Source organism: Diabrotica virgifera, chromosome 8 (assembly GCF_917563875.1).
Source record: "Diabrotica virgifera virgifera chromosome 8, PGI_DIABVI_V3a".
NCBI classification, from domain to species: Eukaryota; Metazoa; Arthropoda; class Insecta; order Coleoptera; family Chrysomelidae; genus Diabrotica; species Diabrotica virgifera.
In genome coordinates this window covers 101,285,320-101,307,983 of record NC_065450.1, presented here as the reverse complement: position 1 = coordinate 101,307,983, position 22,664 = coordinate 101,285,320, and the positions used below count along the sequence as shown (strand labels likewise).

The window sequence follows — 22,664 nt, the reverse complement described above, 5'->3', positions numbered from 1 at the left end:
TTGAGTGTGATGTCAAACTGCGCTCCCGTTTGGGCACTTAGATACACTGAAGCTCTCGAAAAAGTACAAACTACTTATTTAAAACGAATTCTGTTACTCCCAAAAAACACCCCTGACTATGCAACGCGGTTAGAAACGGGACGTGTAAAATATTCGTATAATCTTTTTAAAATGACTTTGAGTTGGTTACAAAAAATTCTGCTTATGGACGATAAACGTTATCCCAAACTTTGTTACAATCAACAACTACGATTAGTAGGTTTAGCAGATGAAGCATATAATTGGGCAGCACAGGTTAAAGGTATGTTTGATTTCATTGATTGTACAGATATATGGATTAATCTCAGTCTTACTTCGCTTAATAAAAATAAGAAAATGTTACTGCTAAAATTTTATAACAAATTGCATGAAATGGACATAACTTTATCTCAGAGGTCTTCTTTTCTGTCTTTCTACCCTACATTTAAAGTACATAGAACCCCAAACCCTTACCTATTACTTAAACTGCCAATACAGGTCACGCGGACTATAACCCAACTGAGACTGTGTAATAAATTTCGAATTTCATTCACCTATAAGGGATGTTACTATTCTATCGATCCAGATAATATTTGCACAGCCTGTAACACAAGACAACTCGAAACTATTGATCACCTTCTATTTAACTGTCCTATCTATAGCACTATGAAACCAGTGGTTATTTGTTTTCAAAGCATGGATTCACTATTAAATGCTCTTGATAATCTCACTCCCAACAACGCTAAAATCATTGCGGGGTACATATGGAACATTTTAAAACTCAGGGCGTTTATCTTGAATGAATAATTTTTCTCATATAAGTTCCATTGTGCAATTCTATATTTACTGTTTATTTATATATATGTTTACATTTTTTTTTGTTTGTAATTTTTGTATCACTATTATTCGTCTCTTTGTAATGTAATTTTGTCATGTGTGTATTACTCATTTATTACCTATTTATTTTGTTATACTATCTCTGCATGTCACTATACGTATTTGTTCAAAAAATTTTATTATTGTATTGTCGAACAAACCTCTTGCTATGGACTTATTGTATTCCAAGAAGCAATAAATATATTATTATTATTATTATTATTACAGGGTACAAGGTTTCTCCCCATGTGGTAATCTGATGCGCTCCAGTAACTGCAAAAATCCCCGCTTGGGCTCCCCTACCGTAATAGACTGTGGTAAGTGGTAATAGTAAAATGCAGTTCAGGCTTCGGTAATATTTAATCACATAATACTATTAACCAGTTAAACAAAAATATTAGATACCGTATTTAGATACGTATTTTTGTTATTTAACTTTTAAATTAGTAGCTATTCGTTTTTACAGATTATTTTTTCGTATTATATTATATATTTATTGTAGTTTTTTTTTCAATTAATTCTGGATTTTCAATTTTTAATCTCTAGCTAATATATTTGTTAAATGCACTCTATTAAATTTTTTACAATATTTTGTTTCCTTGTTTGTTTAGCTCTAGGAATTCGATGATGCCCAATAAGTTGTTCTCTTTTTAGGTACTTAATGTTCATAAGAAATAGACAATATTACCGTAAGAAACACGTAATTGGGTAAAACGTTTGATGCATGGTGAATTAGTTAAAATAAACACTAGAGGTAGATGTTGGAAGAATAAATGAATATTTAGCCTTATATTGTCTCTGTTTGAGTATATTTTATAATATAGCATTGGAAATAACAATGAGACGTTTCTCTAGTTTTTTTAATTAACTGCTGGATAATTATTAAAATATTAAAGATTACTAGATAAGAGTTTGGATTTCCAATAAAACTTGGAAACATGTCAGTTTATAGTTTATCATGTCTAAGCTTAAACCTTAGCCTCAAAAATTATTTTGTGCAATATACATAAGGATGTTTAAAAAAAGTGCAAAATTTTAAAATCTAGTTTGCCTAATATGAACAAGATCAATCCTGAATTGCCACAATGATATTTTTTAAAGCAGTCCTGGCATCTGATTCTTGCAGTTCATCTAAAACCTCAAGAGCTGCCTTCGAATGATCTTTTTGTAGATTTTTCGTCATATCCAAAGCAGGTCCGTCCAAGACAACTTTTCTCACGGCCTCGAAGTCAACTTGTTCTATATCATCCAAACCTATAAAATCAAATATTTCAATAAACAAAACAAAACAATATCTCGTAATTTAATTTATTTTAGGTCATTTTGTTGAAAAAAAAACTGCTCACAAAATGATCTACTTATTATGATTCTACACCCCTAAAATGATTGTACATCATTGACCAACGTGATCGGGCATGTCTACCCGTTTTACACCAACAATAAATTCATGAAGAAATTCAAGTTATTCAAGGTCAAATTGTACAAAGCACAATTTCACAATAAATCCAGTTTTGGCGCGAATAAAAAGAAAATGAATAAATTTGACGAAATAAAGCATGTCCTATAATAGGACATGTTTTATTTCGTCTTTCGTCAAATTTCTTCATTTTCTTTTGATTCGCGGTAAAATCACAGAACACTTTAGTTAGGTGATCTGGGGCCTGATTCAAATTCATTTCGACAGTCGCAATTTCATTTCGACACCGCCATGACAGCCGCAGAGTATAGCGATTCTTATTCATTTCGATATTAGTTACAACTGGGGATATTAACCTTATCATGTTGAGACTGCTCAGAATTTGGGTTGACGCTCCGGTTTATTGGAATTTGTTGATAGTCTGGGAAAATTATCGACAAAATGCCATTTTTGGGAAAAATTATTTACCAACTATTTTATTGCTAAAATCGAATCTTAAGATTGCATATATTAGTAATATGGGGTATGACAAGTCCGCAGAAAGTGTGTTATTTTATTTATAAACAAACTAGCACTCCTAAATCTTCTTTTTTTTTTCAATTAGTGGTCTGTAACTCCTAAAATTTTTCCTTTGAGCCAAAAACACTCAAATAAAAATTCACCGGAATTTACTTCTGCACAAAGTTATTTTTTTTCAGATTTCCTTCAACAAAAATTTTACTCAGAAAATCCGAGTTTTCCCAAAAAATCTGCAATTTTCAATTAAAATTTTAGGGAAGTACCTAATTATTTATCAATAATTAAATAATTTGATGACATGAAAGATTTATTATAGTAGATTATACAGAGGGGCTAAATTATGGTATAAATTCATTTCTTTAAAACGGACGATTTTGGAGCAAAATCCCGAAAGAGGTCGATTTTTATTTTTAAATTGCAATTTTTTGGCATATATTTCATACTAGTGACGTCATCCATCTGAGCGTGATGACGTAATCGATAATTTTGTTAATGGGAATAGGGGTCGTGTGGTAGGTCATTTGAAAGGGCGTTCAATTCTCTATTCAGTAATATAAACATTAATATCATTAGGTATTTATACAGGGTTGCCAAAAAAAATTTTGAATTAAATTAATTGGCGCAAAAAGAAGAATGTATGTAATTTATTTAACTCAAAATAGATTGTACTGCAGTCAGAAAATAGAAAAAAAGGTTTATTTCACAAATAAACATTTCTTTTCTCTTAAATTAAATCACAAACAGCCTCCCTCCTACCTATTGGCAGTTTGAACATTTAATTTAAGCTAAAAGCAATGTTTATTTGCAAAATAAACATTTTTTTCTATTTTCTGACAGCAATAGAATGTATTTTGTGTTAAATAAATTACATGCATTCTTCTTCTTGCGTCAATTAATTTAATTCAAAAATTTTTTGGCCTCCCTGTATAAATAATGATATTAATGTTTATAATACTGAATAGAGAATTGAACGCCTTTGTAAATGAGCTACCACACGAACCCCTATTCCTATTTAAAAAAATAATTGATTACGTCACAAAAATTTCGGTCGAAATAATAACCAGAAAGATTATAATACACCAGAATAACTATGATTTTCGTATAAAAAAGCACTATACCTATTCAACGTACCTTACAGGATTGAAATTGGACGATTTGAGCGGTCTCAGAATGTTATAAAGAAACAATTTTTTGGCTTATAAACAAATAGAACCCCTCAGAAAATATTAGATTAAATTAAATTAAGTTAACGCTGTTGAAAAGAGCACGGCCTCTGTGTCCTTTTCGAAGAAAAACAAATTGAATTGCGAGGAGTGATTCCAGGTATAACCGGTCAAATTTGACCGGAATTTGCGACAGAGTTATAAACAACAGGATTTTAATCTTTGAACCATTAGATACCTTTTAATTCCGGTCCTCTTTGTACATACAAATTTTCATATCTTCAAGACACTCATAACAAAAAAGATTTATGTCACTGTCACCAAATTATTTAATTATTGATAAATAATTACTTCCCCCAAATTTTTGTTGAAAATTAAAGATTTTGTTTGGAAAACCCGAATTTTCCGAGGAAAATTTCCGTCGAAGGAAATTGGAATAAATTATCAATGTGCAGAATTAAATTACTGTCAATTTTTATGTGAGTGTTTTGGTTTAAAGTTAAAATTTTCGGAGTTATAGAGCAATAATAAAAAAAAAGATTTCGGAGCGCTAATTTGTTTATAAACAAAATAGCACACTTTCTGTGGACTTTGCACAGCTATATTACTAATATAGGAAATCTTAAGATTTGATTTCAGCATGTCCAGCAATAAAATAGCTGGTAATTAATTTTCCTTGTTTTTTACTAATTTTCCCAGATTATTACCTTACATCTTTCATTGAGTTGATGATTCATGTTGTGGACATTCTCAATTATTATATTTCTAATTTAATACTATTCTATCTAATTCCTCAAAACAAGCAAATTTCAATTAAACCCAGCTATATTATAATACCTTTTGCTTTAGTTTTCCTTGCAAGAAATAAACAAAACACATCTAAACTATACCTAACCTCGCTTTTGGCCATTCATTCATCTCCGTGTCAAATAATTTCGACAGTCGAAATTATAATATCAACACCCTTTTTAAAGTCGCCAACACCCTTTCGATAGTCGCTATTTCATGACGTCACATCGTTAGTTCAACTAAAATCCACAAGGCTCGCACAATCGCATTTCAACCGGCGCCATATTGAAAGCGACTTGTTTTTGGTCGAAATTTGATTTAGAATCAGGGCCCTGGGGGTAAAATTGGATGTCAAATTGTGATTTGTACCACAAACCATACATTTTGTACATGTCAAATTTGACATTGAACAACTTCGTAAATTTCTTCATGAATTTATTGTTGGTGTAGTGTAAAGCGGGTAGGTACTAGGAAACAATTTAATTAGCTGATCCCTCACTCACCAGTTCAATGGATCGAACTTTAACAAATTACAAATTTCTCTCCATCTTCAAATGATTCAAAATGGTTCTGTCTAGGACCAGTTGAAATGTGTCAAAGAGTAGCAATCTCCAACATTGTACACCGCTAAACCTCTTGTTTTCTTTGATTACGGCTAACTTATGGGATATACAAAAAAATGTTTTTAACAAAATTGATGTATATTGAAGCCGTCTATAATTTAAAATGATTTTCGATTATTAGTACATTCTTTCACGGTTTTTGCTGTAATTTTTAAAGAACCGGTTGGATTAACATGAAATTTGGCATACGCATAGCTAACATGTTAACGAAAAAAAGTGATATTGTGCAGATATGTGTTTTTGCCCTGGAGGTGATTTTCACCCCCTCTCCAGGGTGAAAAAATATATGTCCGAAATAAGTCCGGAAATCGATAAACTGACTAATTCTAAGCAACTTTTGTTCTATAGAGATTTTTCACCAAGTCAATACTTTTCGAGTTATTTGCGAGTGAACTTGATCATTTTTCAATACAATAAAGACGTTTTTAGACGGTTTTTCGCCAATAACTTAAAAAGTAAGTATTTTGTCGAAAAAATCATTTTTAGCAAAAATATAGCCTGTAAAAAAGTGAAAAAAATGGTGTATATATTAGGTGCCTATACTTGGCAGAAGCAGAGTTATAGCTAATAAAATATAGGTTCATATTCGTCAAATTCCAAATCGAATATTTTATCTTGAAATAATCAAAAAATGAAGCACTTTTTAGGGAAAACTCATTTCAACTTTTTAAAGTGTTTAAAAAATCTTTGTTTTTATTTTATAAAAAACATTTCTAGCATCAAAAGTAAACAAGTTACCCTCAAAATAAAGTTGCTCCCTTTTGTATTGGCAAAAAAAATCGGGAAGATCAACCCCTAATTAGCAACTTAAATGATATTATTCATTATCGCTTCACAAGTTACTTTACTTATTATGTTGTGTTTATATGATCTGTAAGTTTCATCGGTTCAAAGTGCTCATTTTTGAAAAAAATTGGTTTTGAAGTAAAATTTTCAAAATTTTTAATTTTGGAGAAAATGAATTTTTTCAAAATAACTTAAAAATTGTTATAGATACCAAAAATCTGAAACAATAAAAAAAGTCGGCCTGCTTTTCTCAATATTTTGTATTTTTTTGTTTTTCTGTAAGACAAAAATTGGTTAAGATTTGGTGTATCTAAATTTGAATACACTTGTGATTAGTGAATCTTTCAAGCACTTTTAACTACGGCCCTCTCAAAAATAAGGACTTAATACCAATGAAACTTACAGATCATATAAACAATACATACAGGAGTAAAGAAACTTGTCAAGTGGTAACGATTACGTTCATTTGAGATGCTAATTAGGGAGTGATTTTCCCAATTTTTTTAACAAAAGAAAAGGGACCAACTTTATTTTGAGCGTAACTTGTTTATTTTTGAAGCTAGAAATGCTTTTTTGTAAAACAAAAAAAGATTTTTAAACTGTTTAAAAAAAGTTATAATGAATTTTCCCCAAAAAGTGCTTCATTTTTTGGTTATTTCAAGTTAAAATATTCGATTTGGAATTTGACGAATATGAACCTATTTTTCATTAGCTATAGCTCTGCTTCTGCTTAGACAGGCCTAATGTATACATCATTTTTTTCACTTTTTTACAGGCTCTATTTTTTTTGAGAATATTTTTTTCGACAAAATACTTACTTTCTGCGTTTTTGGCGAAAAACCGTCTAAAACGTGGTTATTTTGTTGAAAATTGAACAAGTTCACTCGCAAATAACTCGAAAAGTATTAACTTGGTGAAAAAACTCTATAAAACAAAAGTTGCTTAGAATTAGTCAGTTTATCGATTTACGGACTTATTTTGGACATATATGTTTTCACCCCCAAGAGGGTGTGAAACTCACCCCCAGGTCGAAAGCGCACATCGGCACAATATCACTTTTTTTGTTTGACCTGTTAGCTATGTGTATGCCAAATTTCATGTCAATCTAAGCGGTTCTTTAAAATTTAGAGGTTTTGCAATATTTTACCGTTAAAGAACGTATGTAGAGATTAACGACGGTACGAACCAAAGTTGTGTTTTTTTTAATGGAACACCCTATATATAAAATCATTTTTAAATATATTTTTTTTTAAATATTAAGAATTTATATAAGGTATTATAGGCCTAAAGTTAACAATTTTCGAAATAAATACACTTTTATTGAGAAAAATGGTAATATTCAGAGGGCTGTGAATTAGGCTTTCAAGGTAATAAAAATTTAAATGACATGCCAAAGTTTTTTTAGTATACTGTTATTTTTAAATAAATTAACATATTTGACATATAGCCATAAAATATACCGTGTGATCACTATTTGCAAATACAAAATTTTCTCATTTTTTTAAATGGGACACCCTGTATATTAGTTTTGCCTTTTGTAGTAAAACCTTTCCTTTGGTATAAGGTTGTATGTACCTAGCATGTTTCGTTTTCAATTTTACGTTTTTGCGGATTTTGTATTAAAAATTTTTTTGCAAGAAAAATAATTATAATCTGGTTTTAGAAACATACAATGAAATATCAAATATGAAAATAAAAACGTAATTAAAGATTAAAATAAATCGTATACTAGTACAATTCAATTGATTTAATAACTTAAAATTGTTTTACAAAAAATATTTTACCATATTAATGAATGCATAAATTAGTTACTAAATTAAATAAACAACCAAATTTGATATGTACCCTAGTAATTTTTCTACCACAGCAACTTTCCTGTACCAAATTAATTGTTAGTTATATTGTATTTACGAGTAAGATCAGTTAAACTTTTAATTTACCTTTTAAATGTACTTACATCTTGAGAACATAATAATATTATAAAGTATGCTTTGAAACAAATGAATGTTAAATATGTCAGCCAAATTATTTATTAATATAAATAGTATTAAATGGTGTCACAATAGCTGGTAATACTTTTGTAGTTGAAATTTTTGTAACAATTTTTTATATTTTAAATTTTAATTTTTCAACCGAACAATTGGTGGATGACATTTGTTTTGGGCAAAACCATCAGAAATTATTACCAGGTTTTGTGACACGATTACATAGATACTACTTACTTCATAATATACTTCTATAACGTTCATTTGTTTCAAAGCATACTTGATCTTTATACGTTCTCAAGATGTAGGTAAATTAAAAAGTTATTAACTGATCTTACTCCTAAATACAATTTAACTTACAAAATTGGGTACAATAAAGTTACTAGGGTAGAAAAATTTCTAGGGTAGATTTTAAAATTGGTTGTTTACTTTAATAATTAATTTATCCATATTAATTACTTATTAGTATGGTAAAATATTGTTTGTAACATAATTATAAATTTATTAAATTTGTCCTAGATTTTAACAATATTTCAGATAATTTCAAATATCTTAAAATTAATTCACTGTAATATATTTAAATATATTAGTAAACAATCAAGCAAGCCGAATGTTTAAGTAGTCTTGTAAACAAAACTTACACATGTAGGTATTAGTGCAAGATTGCATTTCTGTATATTATTATTGACATAATAATCTTGACATACATATACGAAAGTATCACAAACATAGGTAATCAATAAGTATTCATACACAGAGATATTTAGGGCAGTCTAATGTTGGGGTTACTTTAGAGAGTGCCACCTCGAAGAGTGGATGTTCATTCCATCGTCAACTGGGTACTAGAAACCACTAATAAATGTACCTTATATAATAATAAAGAATTAATGGGAAAATAGTGTATCCAGTTAATCAACCCTATTGTAAGGGGAGTAAAAACTCGTTACCACCATAAATTCAACTAAGTTGCACTTGCATACGTTTTATTTTAATCTTTAATTACGTTTACTATTTTCATCTTTGATATTTTAGTGTATGTTTCTAAAATCAGATTATATTTTTTTTGCAAAAAAATTTAAATAAAATTATCGCGGATATAACATATTCGCGAAACGTAAAAACTATAGTTCTTTTTTAAATATTTACAAAACCAAACATGCTATGTACATACAACCTTATACCAAAAGAAAGGTTGTAATATTTACTACAAAATGCAATACTAATATACAGGGTGTTCCGTTAAAAAAATGAGAAAATTTTGTATTTGCAAATATTGATCACACTGTATATTTTATGGCTATAAGTAAAAGATATTAAATTATTTAAAAATAACACTATATTATAAAAACTTTGACCTACCACTTACATTTTTATTACCTTGGAAACATAATCCACAGCCCTATAAATATTACCATTTTTCTCAATAAAAATGTAAATATTTCAAAAATTATTAACTTTAGGCCTATAAGACCTTATACAAATTTTTCATATTTTTAAAAACTATATTTAAAAATGATCTAATATATAGAGTGTTCCATTTAAAAAAAACACAACTTTGGTTCGTACCGTCGTTCTGACTCACCCTGTATAATCGAAAATAATTTTAAATTAATGAAGGTTTTGATATACTTTAGTTTTGGTAAAAACATTTTTTTGTATATCACATAGTTTAGCCGTAATCAAAGAAAACCAGAGGTTTGGCGCACCCTGTATAAACACAGGGCTGAATTCTAAAAGATCGTTGGAACACCACTTGAAAAATAGTGCTAGTGCTATATCTGCTCGGCCTGGTCTCAATATTTCATTATCTGCTGTCACTGAATTGAACAATATAGAAATTCTCACTATCTGCCTAACAAATTTATCTGCAATCTCTGCATACATGCCTCTTGGGCAAGATTCCATTTTTACAGGATGTGACAACTTACTCGCACAACATCAATGTTAAAAGGCTGGAGCCATGGGTGCATCAAAAACTATAACTGCTATACGATCTAAAAAATCTCTCTTCACTCAACGATGCTAAGTGGATGCTGTAATAAAACTTTACAAGACACACAAGAAACACGATTTAAACACGGATCCCATCTCAAAAAAGAAATTTGAGGAAAATTTGCTTTAGACTTTGATAACGATATTGGTAAAATTCATCCAATACAATAGAGATTGTTGTCAGTTTTCAAAAGAGGTATTATTCAAGGATACTAGACTTCCTATGTTCAAGAACTACTAACTCCAGGCTTTCTCTCCTACTCAACCACTATTAAAAACACTGTCTGATTTAGACCCCTTTATTGATGATACTGCTTAAGCTAGAGAGACACTACTTGCTGTCATCTCAGACGACTGACGGTCAAAATGGTGCAACCTCCTAGAAAACCTAAACAAGGAACAAAATAGTAGACTTACTTGGAAACTATTTAAGAGTCAACCAAGATCCCCAAAATTATTAGTGAAAAACAAATCGTTTCCTAAATATCTCAGCAGACCAAGTAGCCCCTCAATTTCTTAAGAATTGTAGAGGGCCTGTAAGAAAAAGCAAAGAAAAACTTAAAATTAGAGGGGATTGACACATTCAGTTGAGCGTATCTGTTGAATCTTTCAATGACGTAGAGTTTTATATCCGCCATCAGTGTCATGAAAAGTAAGTCTACTATTTATCACTTGCATACTAAGCAAATTAAGACGTTTAAATCGAACACATTTAAATAAGTACATATCAGAAAAAGAGTGGGAAGACTACTATAAAAAACTACTCACAGAAAACCTCCCAGATTTCATAGAGACAGGACACAGAACATAAACATCAACGGAATCAGAATGAAGAACAGACTGAGATAACATTAATCGAAGTAAAGAATGCCATAACAACTTTAAAGAACAAAAAATCATGGGGACCAGGAGGAATCGTTAATGAACTAATTAAGTACAGAACAGACAAACTACACAGAATTATACAACGAAATGTTCAGTAACGCTAAAAACCTTAATAGTCCAGGCCGCATCTGTTTTGAGATGAACGTTGAGAGGTGACTCACATTTTTTTGCAGAAATTGCTTGAAAATAAATCAAATAATAATATTTGAGTTATCCTCCCTCTCAAAAAGGTCCGGAACATTGTTTAAATAATCAAAATGTCAAAAAATGAAGGAAAAATTCGATTTTTTTCTTCGTTTTTTGATTATAACTTTAAAAGTGTTCATTTTCGAGAAAAGTTTTACTGACATAAAAGTTGCGTAATTAAATTTCCTACAATATAGAGTTAGTATGAAATTTAAAAAATAGTCACCCTTGTTGCAAAATAGCAATAATTGCGAAATAACCATACAAAAACAAGTATTTGCATTTTACGTTTTTTAACCATTTATGCTATACTTAGGACCTTCATATTTTACCCAAAAAAACTTTATGATACAGTAAAACGATACTGTAAATTTCATTAAGATCGGTTCAATAGATTTTGCAAAATAAATTTTGCAATCCAGCTTTCGCAAAAGAAATTCATTTTTTCAAAATGTTACAGGACTGAAAATAAAGCAGATAGCAAGTTGAATTTTTTTTTGCTTATAAAAGTGTACTGTGCCTTTCATTTGCAATTTGCAAAATTTAAATCGATTAATTACCACGGCGTCAAGAAATTTTTTAAATAAACATTAATTTTTGGTGCTACGCACAGGACAGCGGTGTTCTATTCACACAAGTTGATTTCCACCAAAATTTCTTCCAATCTTTATCTAATATATTATTTTCTTACTCTATATTTTGTTGTATTTTAATTCCACAAAAATCAAACTAATTTTATTATTGTTTGTGAAATATTGTTTAAACAATTGCATATGTTTAAAAATAATAAACTTTTATTCTCTAAGCTAAAATATATGAACAATAAAGTTTTTGCTAATAAAAGTGTTATTTCAAAGGATAGAGTATGTGTTTTTATTTTGAAATAAACAAATTTATTTATTTATATTGAAATGTAATAAAAATTAAAATGTATCAATCATTATCAAAGGTCATTGGAATGCCCAATAAGAGCAAACTATCCGCTGTCCTGCGCGTAGCACCAATAATTAATGTTTATTTAAAAAAATTTCTGACGCCGTGGTAGTTAATTGATTTTAATTTTGCAAAATTGCAAATGAAAGATATAGTACACTTCTATACGTAAAAAAAATTCAACGTGATATCTGCTTTATTTTCAGTCCTGTAACATTTTGAAAAAATGAATTTTTTTTGCGAAAGCTGGATTGCAAAATTAATTTTGCAAAATCTGTTGAACTGATCTTAATGAAATTTACAGTATTGTTTTACTGTATCATAAAGTTTTTCTGAGTGAAATATAAAGGTCCTAAGTGTAGCATAAATGGTTGAAAAACGTAAAATGCGAATAATTGTTTTTGTATGTTTTTTTCGCCAATTATTGCTATTTTGCAAGAAGGGTGACTATTTTTTAAATTCTTATCTAATTCTATATTGTAGGAAATTTAATTATGCAACTTTTATGTCACTACAACTTTTCTCGGAAATGAATACTTTTAAAGCTATAATCCAAAAACAAAGAAAAAAGTTGAATTTTTCCTTAATTTTTTTACATTATGAATATTTAAACAATGTTCCGGACCTTCTTGAGAGGGAGGATAACTCAAATATTATTATTTGATTTATTTTCAAGCAATTTCTGCAAAAAAATTTGAGTCACCGCTCAACGTCCAAATGTACTAATATTTTTACAGATGCGCCCTGGTCTAGAACGAAATACCCAATAAATGGTCCAAAGCACATAATATAACCTCGGTACATAACAAGGGAGATAAGAAGAAATGCGAGAACTACAGAGGCATCAGTGTGATGTCATGTATGGGCAAATATATGTAAAAATACTGAAAGAAAAACTGGAAAAATCTATCTCAAATAAAATCGGAGAAGATCAGGCGGGGTTCACGGCAGGAAGGTCTTACATAGACCACATAATATATATACACTCCAACAATTAATTGAGAAAAAATGTTTTCCAGAAAACAACTGTGGAACACGATGAAGGAAATCGGAATAACTCAGAGGTTAATAGAAGCCGCAAAAAAATCTTTACAACAACAACAGGGTAAGAGTTAAAACCGGCAATAAATACTCCAACGAATTTAAGACCACAAAAGGCTTATTGCAGGGATGATCTACATCTCCGACACTGTTTAAGATATTCCTGGAACAAATTTTAAAACCATAGAAAAGGAAATGTGAAGGGATGGGAATGCCAATCCGGGACAACTTCTTGTATACATTAAGTTTTGCAGATGACCAAGTGGCAACGGCTCAAGATGAAGAAGATCTGTCTTATATGCTCCGAAAATTAGAAGAGGAATACACAAAAAATGAATTGGAAATAAACCTAGAAAAGACCGAATACTTAAAAACAGAACAAAAATCAGTGAGAAACTTGGAAATGGACGGTGATAGGGAAATTACGGTACTGAAAAATTCAAATACTTAGGATTCATGCTCCCAAAGAATGGAACCCCCGAGCAAGAGATAACCAGCAGATTAGCACATACAAGAACATGTATTAAACAAATGAATGGGGTACTGTGGGATAGACAGATTACCATAATTACAAAGAAGAGAATATACAACACCTTGGTAAGTAGTATAATGACCTATGGAGCAGATAATTAGGTAATAAACAAACGAAACAGGTCCAAAATTACAGCAACTGAAATCGAGTTCATGAGAAGAAGCTGCAGAGTAACAAGAATAGATCGCATTAGAAATGGGGAGATAAAACGAAGGATGGCAGTAGAACAAGGCATACTCAGCTACATCGAAGAAGAACGTTTAATGTGGTATAGGCATGTGAGAAGAGCAGATCGTACAAAGTGGATATCAAAGATTTCTGATTGGAACCCAATAGAAAAGAGAAGAAGAGGTAGACCCCGAAGATCATGGAGGGATGAAATGGACGAGGCCATGGAAAGACGAGACCTTAGAGATGGAGAATGGCAGAATAGAAAGGACTGGAGACGTTGGCTGAAAGAAGGAAGGCAGCGTCAACTCTAAAAATCCTTATATAGATAGAAATCGAACACGTTAGAGTGGCTTCTCCAATGATAAACAAGTATGTACAAAACTACTGCATGTAATCAAAGTTGTTGCCTTGCTTAAACGTGACCATAGGAACCCAACAACTCCAAAAGCTACCTACTGGTTTCTTTGATCTTTGACCTGCCAAATCGTTTGCACACATATTCCTTAATATAATTTCATATAAAGTAGACACAAAACTTTTTTTAAGAACAAAATAGCTTCAACCGGGAAGCAGTGGTGGCTTGTCCTATGAGGCAGGTGAGGCAGTGCCTCACCACTATATCAATCGACTATTTACATTATTTCGTTATTCCATAATCAGTTTTTTAAATAGAATTTAGCTTTTTGAAATTTCCTAAATAACTTTATTTTTATGAAAAAATATAAAATCGGTACGGCCCTGACTCTTTATCTTTGTATCCGTCTTCCACGTGCCAGTATTATATGCATCATGCATCTCATTCCAACTTTCTCAAATCATTACACATGAGGCTTGCTTCAAACCTCCTTGTCTAGCATACTACCATTTCTTAAAATGGGACAGTAAAAGCGCCAAAATTTGAAAAATGTGCCACCAATTCTGGGAACGAAATTCATCCATCCTTGAGGCACGCCTCAAACATGTGTTTTTTTAGTTATGAAGTTAAGTACTCGACCTTGCTTCCCTTATTTGCTATGGACGCTTGTATTGTAGTTTTGTAAAGTAGTTTTAGATTTAGTTTTATATTAGTTTAGATTATGTTTAGAAGATTTTATCAATGTCATACTGGCTGTGTGGCATTTATCAATGCCAATTAAATAAATAAATAAAAAATTTAGAAATCATGCTTTCTTTTATAATGATTTATTTTCTTATAAGCACGATTAAAAAAATATATAAAATAAAATACCAAAAAAAACGAAGTTTAACCCTTAGTTTACTTAACATAAAAATCAATCTTATAATGTAACAGTAATTTGCTTACTTGCTTGTTTGTATTTCCCGAGATTCATTACATTTACCATATAAGATTGGTTCTAAAATGAAATTATTACGTGTTTATGGGTATATTGTTTGCGTACAATAATTTCATTATGGCAACTGATTATTATTAACAGAATCAGTTGTCTGTTTGTTGTCATGTAGTATGTAATGTAAAGTTTGCTTATTATGGCTGTACAACGCTGATGAGACCAAGGAAAGACGAAACATCTGATTCATATTGGTTTGATATGTGGTATTATAGTTATTATTTTTAGCTAAAAGCAGCTCCTATGAGTGTGAACCTGTTTTTTAGAGGCTTAGAACTTTCGTTGCTATTCTTTTGCGAATAAAATTGTTATTTAATATTTTAATATCGTTTGCAAGCATTAAAATAAATACGGCGCCATTCTGTAGACGCCCTAGCGAGGGTTCGGCAAATAATCTCGGACAAAAAATCCCGGACAAATAAGCTCCACAAATTTTTTTGGACAATGGCAATGTTTTGAACATAGTTATTCAAATCAGAGTGAGCAAAAGATTTAAGCAAATAATATTGGAACATGATTCTCACAGCCTTACCTCATTCCCCATATCTTCCACGATTTTTGAAAAAACTCACACTCTTTTGTTACGTAAAATTTGAAGTTTTTAATATGGAATTGGAATTCAAAATAACTCTATACACTGAGGCTGAGCATTTGAGTCGATCGCATTCACGGGAAAACTTTTAAAGAACTAATCGGGAGCAAATATTTCTTAAGGATTTTCTGTCCGGAATTTTTTGTGGGGATATTTTATCAAAATTATTTGGGGATATTATTTACCCGGGATTTTTTGTGGGGATTTTTTGTCCGCGGATTTTTTGTGGGGATTTTTTGTCCGGCGATTATTGGTCTGGGGATTTTTTGTCCAGGGATAATTTGTGGGGATTTTTTGTCCGGGATTATTTGTCCTAGCTTCGTCCTAGCGTTATGACGTCACAAAATCGGCCTTCCGGTCATTACAGAGAAGCTAACCATCATAATAAAATTCCTCAGGTATAGTGTGCCTCACCACCTTCTACTGTCACTAGCCGCTCCTGCCGGGAAGATCTTCTACATTAGAAATATTGAATCTCACCTAACACATTGAAAATGGGCATTGAAAGAAATCAGAAATCAGGTATACGCTCATAACTCCTCTAACGACAACATAAACTGCATCAAACTCTTTCAATAAATGTACATCACAGGAGACAATAAACTCACTTGTTGCTTATCGATGTTTTTATACATAACAGAAACTAAGTCATCCCTCTTAATCGAAACAATAGGATGCAGAAAAATAATCAGTTAAAGTCAGTGTAATGGCAGCTTCATTGTACAAAATCTATTTCAATGACCAACCCGTGTTAGCACATACTGGGACTTTCATCTACGCAGGCCAAATCAACCAAATTATGTGATTATCACGTATGTAAGACGCATTCAAAAAATTGAAGGTTCAATGGAGTGGCGAAGACCTTAAACATTATGTTTCTTCTAAATACCTTGGTATTACCTGGACAGCACGTTATTATCCAAAAAGCATTGTGTGAAATGAAAAGGTAGACTACAAATCAGAAATTATAACATTCTTCGCAAATTTTGTTAATCAAAGGTAGGGCGTACATTCTTTCACCCTTAGAACATCGGCGCTTGCACTGAGTTTTGGCTGCAGCATATTATGCTGCACCAGTATAAGAAACATAAGCACAAGTAGATGTATCTATTAATGAATCATGAAGAATAATTAATAAAATGATACCATACCCATTCCTAAGTTCTACTCTATCGTTGGTATTGCATTACCTGATATGAGTAGTCGCTAGATATATGTATCGTAAAAAAAATTGAAGTTTCCTTCTTCGGACCCAGTTGACTGCCGCTCTAAATAGTTCTACACTACTGAATTCAAGCCATTCCATCAAGTTCTTAAGCCAGGGTATTATATCGTATCGTAAAAAAAATTGAAGTTTCCTTCTTCGGCCCCAGTTGACTGCCGCTCTAAATAGTTCTACACTACTGAATTCAAGCCATTCCATCAAGTTCTTAAGCCAGGGTATTATTTGTTTTGTCTTCCCACATTTCGCTTTCCTTGAATTTTGTCTTGCGTAATAAGTTGTAAGAATGTTTATCACATGTTTATCCCGCTTATCACATGTCCAAAGTTTTCAAGTTTTCTTCTTTTGATAGTTGTTAATATTATTTCCGCTTCATTTCCTATCCTTCTCGTTACTTTCGTTTGACGTTTGACATTCTTTGAATCCATAATATTCGTAGGATTCTTCTGTAACACCAAAATTGAAAAATAAACTTATTCAGATGCACTTGGTTTAGTGTCCATACTTCCAAACCATAAAAAAGAGTAGACAACACGTAACACCGAAGCATCCTTAGGCGTAGTTCTAACCATATATCTCGACAACAAAGAAACTTCTTAAGTTTAGTGAATGATGCAAGTGCTATTTAAATACGTTAATTTTTTTGGTTTGATCTACATTTGATATTATCCATGTTATTATCTATCAATCGACAGTAAAAAGGTTAAAATCAAGTAAAAACTTTCTGGTCAGATCAATCCATTTACCAAGTTCACCAGGAAAAATTTCTCGACATATAAAGCCTAGTCATTTTTCCCTAGTCTGTGTGAAGAACTCTCATTCCAGCCTGAGAGTCGGACTGAACAAAGCTAAACTAGAGAAATGGGGACTACATACTACCTGCTGACTCAGATAACCAGTGTGAGTGTGGCACAAGATCCAACACATCTACTTATATCTCCTCTGTTAAGGGGGTAGGCGCAGAATATTGGTTCAATGATATTTAAATACGTTCATTTTTTCGAATCCTGAAAAAACTAATAAATATTTTTGAAAAATTTAAACGCAGAATGAAAGATTGCATTATTACGGAGGGTCGAAAGTCCCTTAGAATAAACAAAAAGTTTCTTTTTAATGAAATGTTTGAAATTAAAAATCACACTAAATTTTCTTCTTTTTTCACTCCTGTAACTTATTAAAGTAAACATTATAGACGTTTTCAGGGACTTTCGGCCCTCGGTAATAATGTAATCTTTCAATCTGCGTTTAAATTTTTCAAAAACAGTGATTAGTTTTTTCAGGTTTCGAAAAAAAATATTGCATTTAAATAGCATTGGACCAAGATTTTGCGCCTACCCCCTTTTAAAGAAACCCTGACAGAGCGAGATATTTTACATTCAAATGACACGACCATCCAGACCATTTTTAGTTTTAGTGACTAAGTAAGTGTAGGTACCATTAAATAGAAAATGGAAATAAAATTGAGGTATCTTTATTCATGTTTTGGCTATACGCTGTGAGCTCGTACGTAGAGGGGATATTTACAAATTCGCGAACGCCAGTAGTGACAAGTTTGTAAACGTTTACTGGAAATTTGACATAAATGTCAAAGTGATTAATTTAAAATTAAAATTAAAAACATTAATTATAAACAATATTAGTTGGTCAAAGCTGTGGTATATATTTTTACCTTAAATATACTTACGTTTTAAATACTGATTTTAAGTTTTTTTAAAGTTCCGTAATATCTAATTATAAATAATCTATTATAATCTTAGCGCCATCTACACGATTATTGTCAAAGTATCCGAAGTAAGAAATTGATATTTTATCAATAGAACGTCAAAATGATTAGAAAAATCTTAAAAAAATCGATTACAATTTAATTACTTTTTTGCGTTGTAAATATTAAGCGATAACAATTAAATAATAAATTTAAAAATTACCGGTAAAAGTTGAATTAGTAACCGCTAGGAGCGACACCAGCGAAGCTCAGAGCGTATACGCTCTGAGCAGCGAAGCTCAGAGCGTATACGCTCTGAGCTTCGCTGGTGTCGCTCCTAGCGGTTACTAATTCAACTTTTACCGGTAATTTTTAAATTTATTATTTAATTGTTATCGCTTAATATTTACAACGCAAAAAAGTAATTAAATTGTAATCGATTTTTTTAAGATTTTGCTAATCATTTTGATGTTCTATTGATAAAATATCAATTTCTTACTTCGGATACTTTCACAATTACCGTGTAGATGGCGCTAAGATTAATATAATTACATATTACGGAACATTAAAAAAACTTAAATTCAGTATTTAAAACGTAAGTATATTTAAGGTAAAAATATGTACCACAGCTTTGACCAACTAATATTTTTTATAATTAATGTTTTTAATTTTAATTTTAAATTAATCACTTTGATATTTATGTCAAATTTCCGGTAAACGTTTACAGACTTGCCACTACTGGCGCTCGTGAATTTGTAAATATCCCCTCTACGTACGAGCTCACAGCGTATACGCTCTGAGCTTCGCTGGTGTCGCTCCTAGCGGTTACTAATTCAAGTTTCACCGGTAATTTTTAAATTTATTATTTAATTGTTATCGTTTAATATTTACAACGCTAAAAAGTAATTAAATTGTAATAGATTTTTTTAAGGTTTTGCTAATCATTTTGACGTTCTATTGATGAAATATTAATTTCTTACTTCGGATACTTTCACAATTATCATGTAGATGGCGCCAAGATTAATTTAAAATTACATATTACAGAACATTAAACAACGCAAATTCAGTATTTAAAACGTAAGTATATTTAAGGTAAAAATATATACCACAGCTTTGGTCAACTAATATTTTTTATATGTAATTAATGTTTTTAATTTTAATTTTAAATTAATCACTTTGACATTTATGTCAAATTTCCGGTAAACGTTTACAGACTTGTCACTACTGGCGCTTACGAATTTATAAATATCCCCTCTACGTACGAGCTCACAGCGGATACAGACCCTGGAAACTTAAAATTATAAATCTCAAGAATCAAAAAATATAAATCATAATATAAAACATATTCTTTCAAAATCATTTGTATTTTTTTTATTGATTATATTTTCTCCCATATATAAAATGTATAAATCTATTACCTTTTTCAATCAAACTATACATGTCAGGATTGTGTTGAAGGGCAAAAAGAACGGGAGCACTAATTAGGCTAAAAGCACCGGTAGATCCTGGAGAAAAAGGTTCTCTATCCAGACAAGCCTGCCACGCAAGAGCTAAATGTTTTCCAAATAGATACCCTTTTTGTTGAAGCTCGTACGAATGGCCTGCTAACTTCAAAGTCCCTTGACAAGATTTTCCCAACAGGCTACCTGAAGAACATATTAAAATATTAGGGTTTTGTACTGTTAATCTATCGGTAGAGTAAAAATATATCATGTAGGCTTACCTGCGTTTAACACATGTCGCAATGTCCATTCAGCTCTAGCGTTGCCCAGAGCTTCGCTCACCACCAAAGGCTCCATGGTACTATCTACAAACTGCTCATATCCTCTTGCACTTCGCTTTGGTCTCGCAGGAAGAGGAGCGTTTTGGATATCTCTCGGTTCTACAAACTCAGCCTCTGCTAAATCCCTGACAGCGGAACTCATAAGTTCAACCAGTTCTTGATTTTTAAGATTGGCGAGCTCCACACAGCTATTGCTTAGGAGGAAGTCACCGGATAGGAGAGCTATCTTGTTACCGGATATCATGTCACCTTAAACAACGATAAGTTTGTATTAATATACCAGGATCATAAAAATTACAGAATAATTATGAACATTCAATAGGACATATTATATAACATTATATTCTTCTTCTTCTACTTCTTAAAGTCCATAGTCCTGTTTATTATATCATCCCCTCTATCGTCTCAACTCTTGTATCTAATGTTGATTTCTGGTTATACCACCATATATCTATCATTCCACCTTTCCGACGGTCTTCGTAGTAGTCTTTTTGTGTTCTTGCCCATTTCGCGATTCTTTCTGGGTCTATTCCCAGCAAACAGATTTAAGCCCAGTTACGTGATGATTACGTTAAATTTACGGCAAATTTCAACGAATACGTAACTCGGTGATTTATGACGGGAAAAAAACGTATTTCAGTGCCAAATCATTCACCTATATATTAGTGCTTCCTTTATACATTTTTGACATTAGAATAATATAAAATCGACGAATATAGTACATGTTTTTTATAATAGGTGTGAATGTCGGTTACATCGCAAAGGTACGTTTATTTCACGTAATAATCACGAAACAGAAACAACTTCCTTTGGTTAAATTTTGAGAAATATTTTGGAAAACAAAATTTTACAACGGTGTTGGTTAAATACGTATCGCGCTTGAGTTTTACTCACTGTATTTTATGGACGTCGAAAAATTAGATGTATTTCACGTAAAAGTAATGTAAATAATACCAATATTTAAACAAAAAGTTTATGATTTCGCTTTTAAAATAATTATCATAACTATTTCAATCCAATCTTGATTTGAAGGTATTTTTGCTATTTTTTTCTTTAAAATTATCACAGGAGCTAAAATGATGTTGAGTCTAATTTTCAAATCGCGCGCGGGGAGTACGTATTACCAAACCTTTCTCCCCCTTTAAATACTATCACGTGACCACGGTACGTGTTAACATAGTTGGTTCGAAAACTAAATTAATCGATTTATCGAATAATAGATACGTTTCGATAGGATTATTTTTTTATATTATTATGGTATTGAAATAGATTTTTAGTAAGACCAATTAGTTAATAGTAGAAGAAATTTAAAAACAGAAAGAAAATACATAATACTAATTTAAAATAAGTAGAATAATTTAACTGTAATTTAAAAATAATCGATTTTTATAATCGATGATCATAACCTCTAATATCAGCTTCTCACATTTCTCACAACAAAAAGTGAAGTGAAACGTGAAGAGCTTTATTTCCCTCGTTTTATTTTAGGCGGGTTTATTTATAATAATGTCTTTCGTATTAACGTTTACCTCACTGCTCGAGGGTTGAAGTGCCGATGATGCAATTAGAAAAAACAAGAAAGTGTCCTCCTCGAAATAAAAAGTGACCTGTGTTGTGTTTTGTGTTGGCAAATTTTTTATTGTGTCTTTAGGTCGGTACCATTTTTGGTTCATTATCTTGTATAATAATTATACAAGAAACATAAAGTCTCTAAATTCTACTAAATAAATACATTGTTAATACTTTATATGCTTGTTTTATTTATATCATATGAGGATAATAATTACGTGATTCATAAGTTAATTAAGGTCGAATTATTTACGTGAACCGAGGCCGTATCTTTCACGTGAATACTAATATGTATATACATTCCCTAAAAGATAACACGTCTATTGAAGACGAGTTATTCACGTAATTTAAAGACGTATTTTCAATGTGACATTCCAACCAAATTTTCACGTGAAATTCACGTACTTAAGCAATTTACGTATATTGGTGACAAATGTACCCAAAATTCACATAATTAACACGTCGGTCTGTTTGCTGGGTTCTGTCGACATGATATCTCCATTTGAGTCGTTATGTTCGTGTCCATCTCGT

General features: G+C 31.2%; 1 protein-coding gene across 1 annotated transcript in view; it reads right to left on the bottom strand.

The window, feature by feature from the left end:
• Positions 1-1,235: 1,235 nt before the first annotated feature.
• LOC114336497 (all trans-polyprenyl-diphosphate synthase PDSS2) overlaps positions 1,236-22,664 on the bottom strand; it is a 99,698-nt gene continuing 78,269 nt past the window's right edge. The window contains exons 3-5 of the mRNA XM_028286873.2: positions 20,505-20,813; positions 20,200-20,427; positions 1,236-2,148 (exon numbers count right to left, since the gene is read on the bottom strand). Coding sequence (XP_028142674.1) covers positions 1,961-2,148; positions 20,200-20,427; positions 20,505-20,813 — 725 coding nt within the window. The 3' untranslated portion in view covers positions 1,236-1,960. The remainder of the gene's footprint in view (positions 2,149-20,199; positions 20,428-20,504; positions 20,814-22,664) is intronic.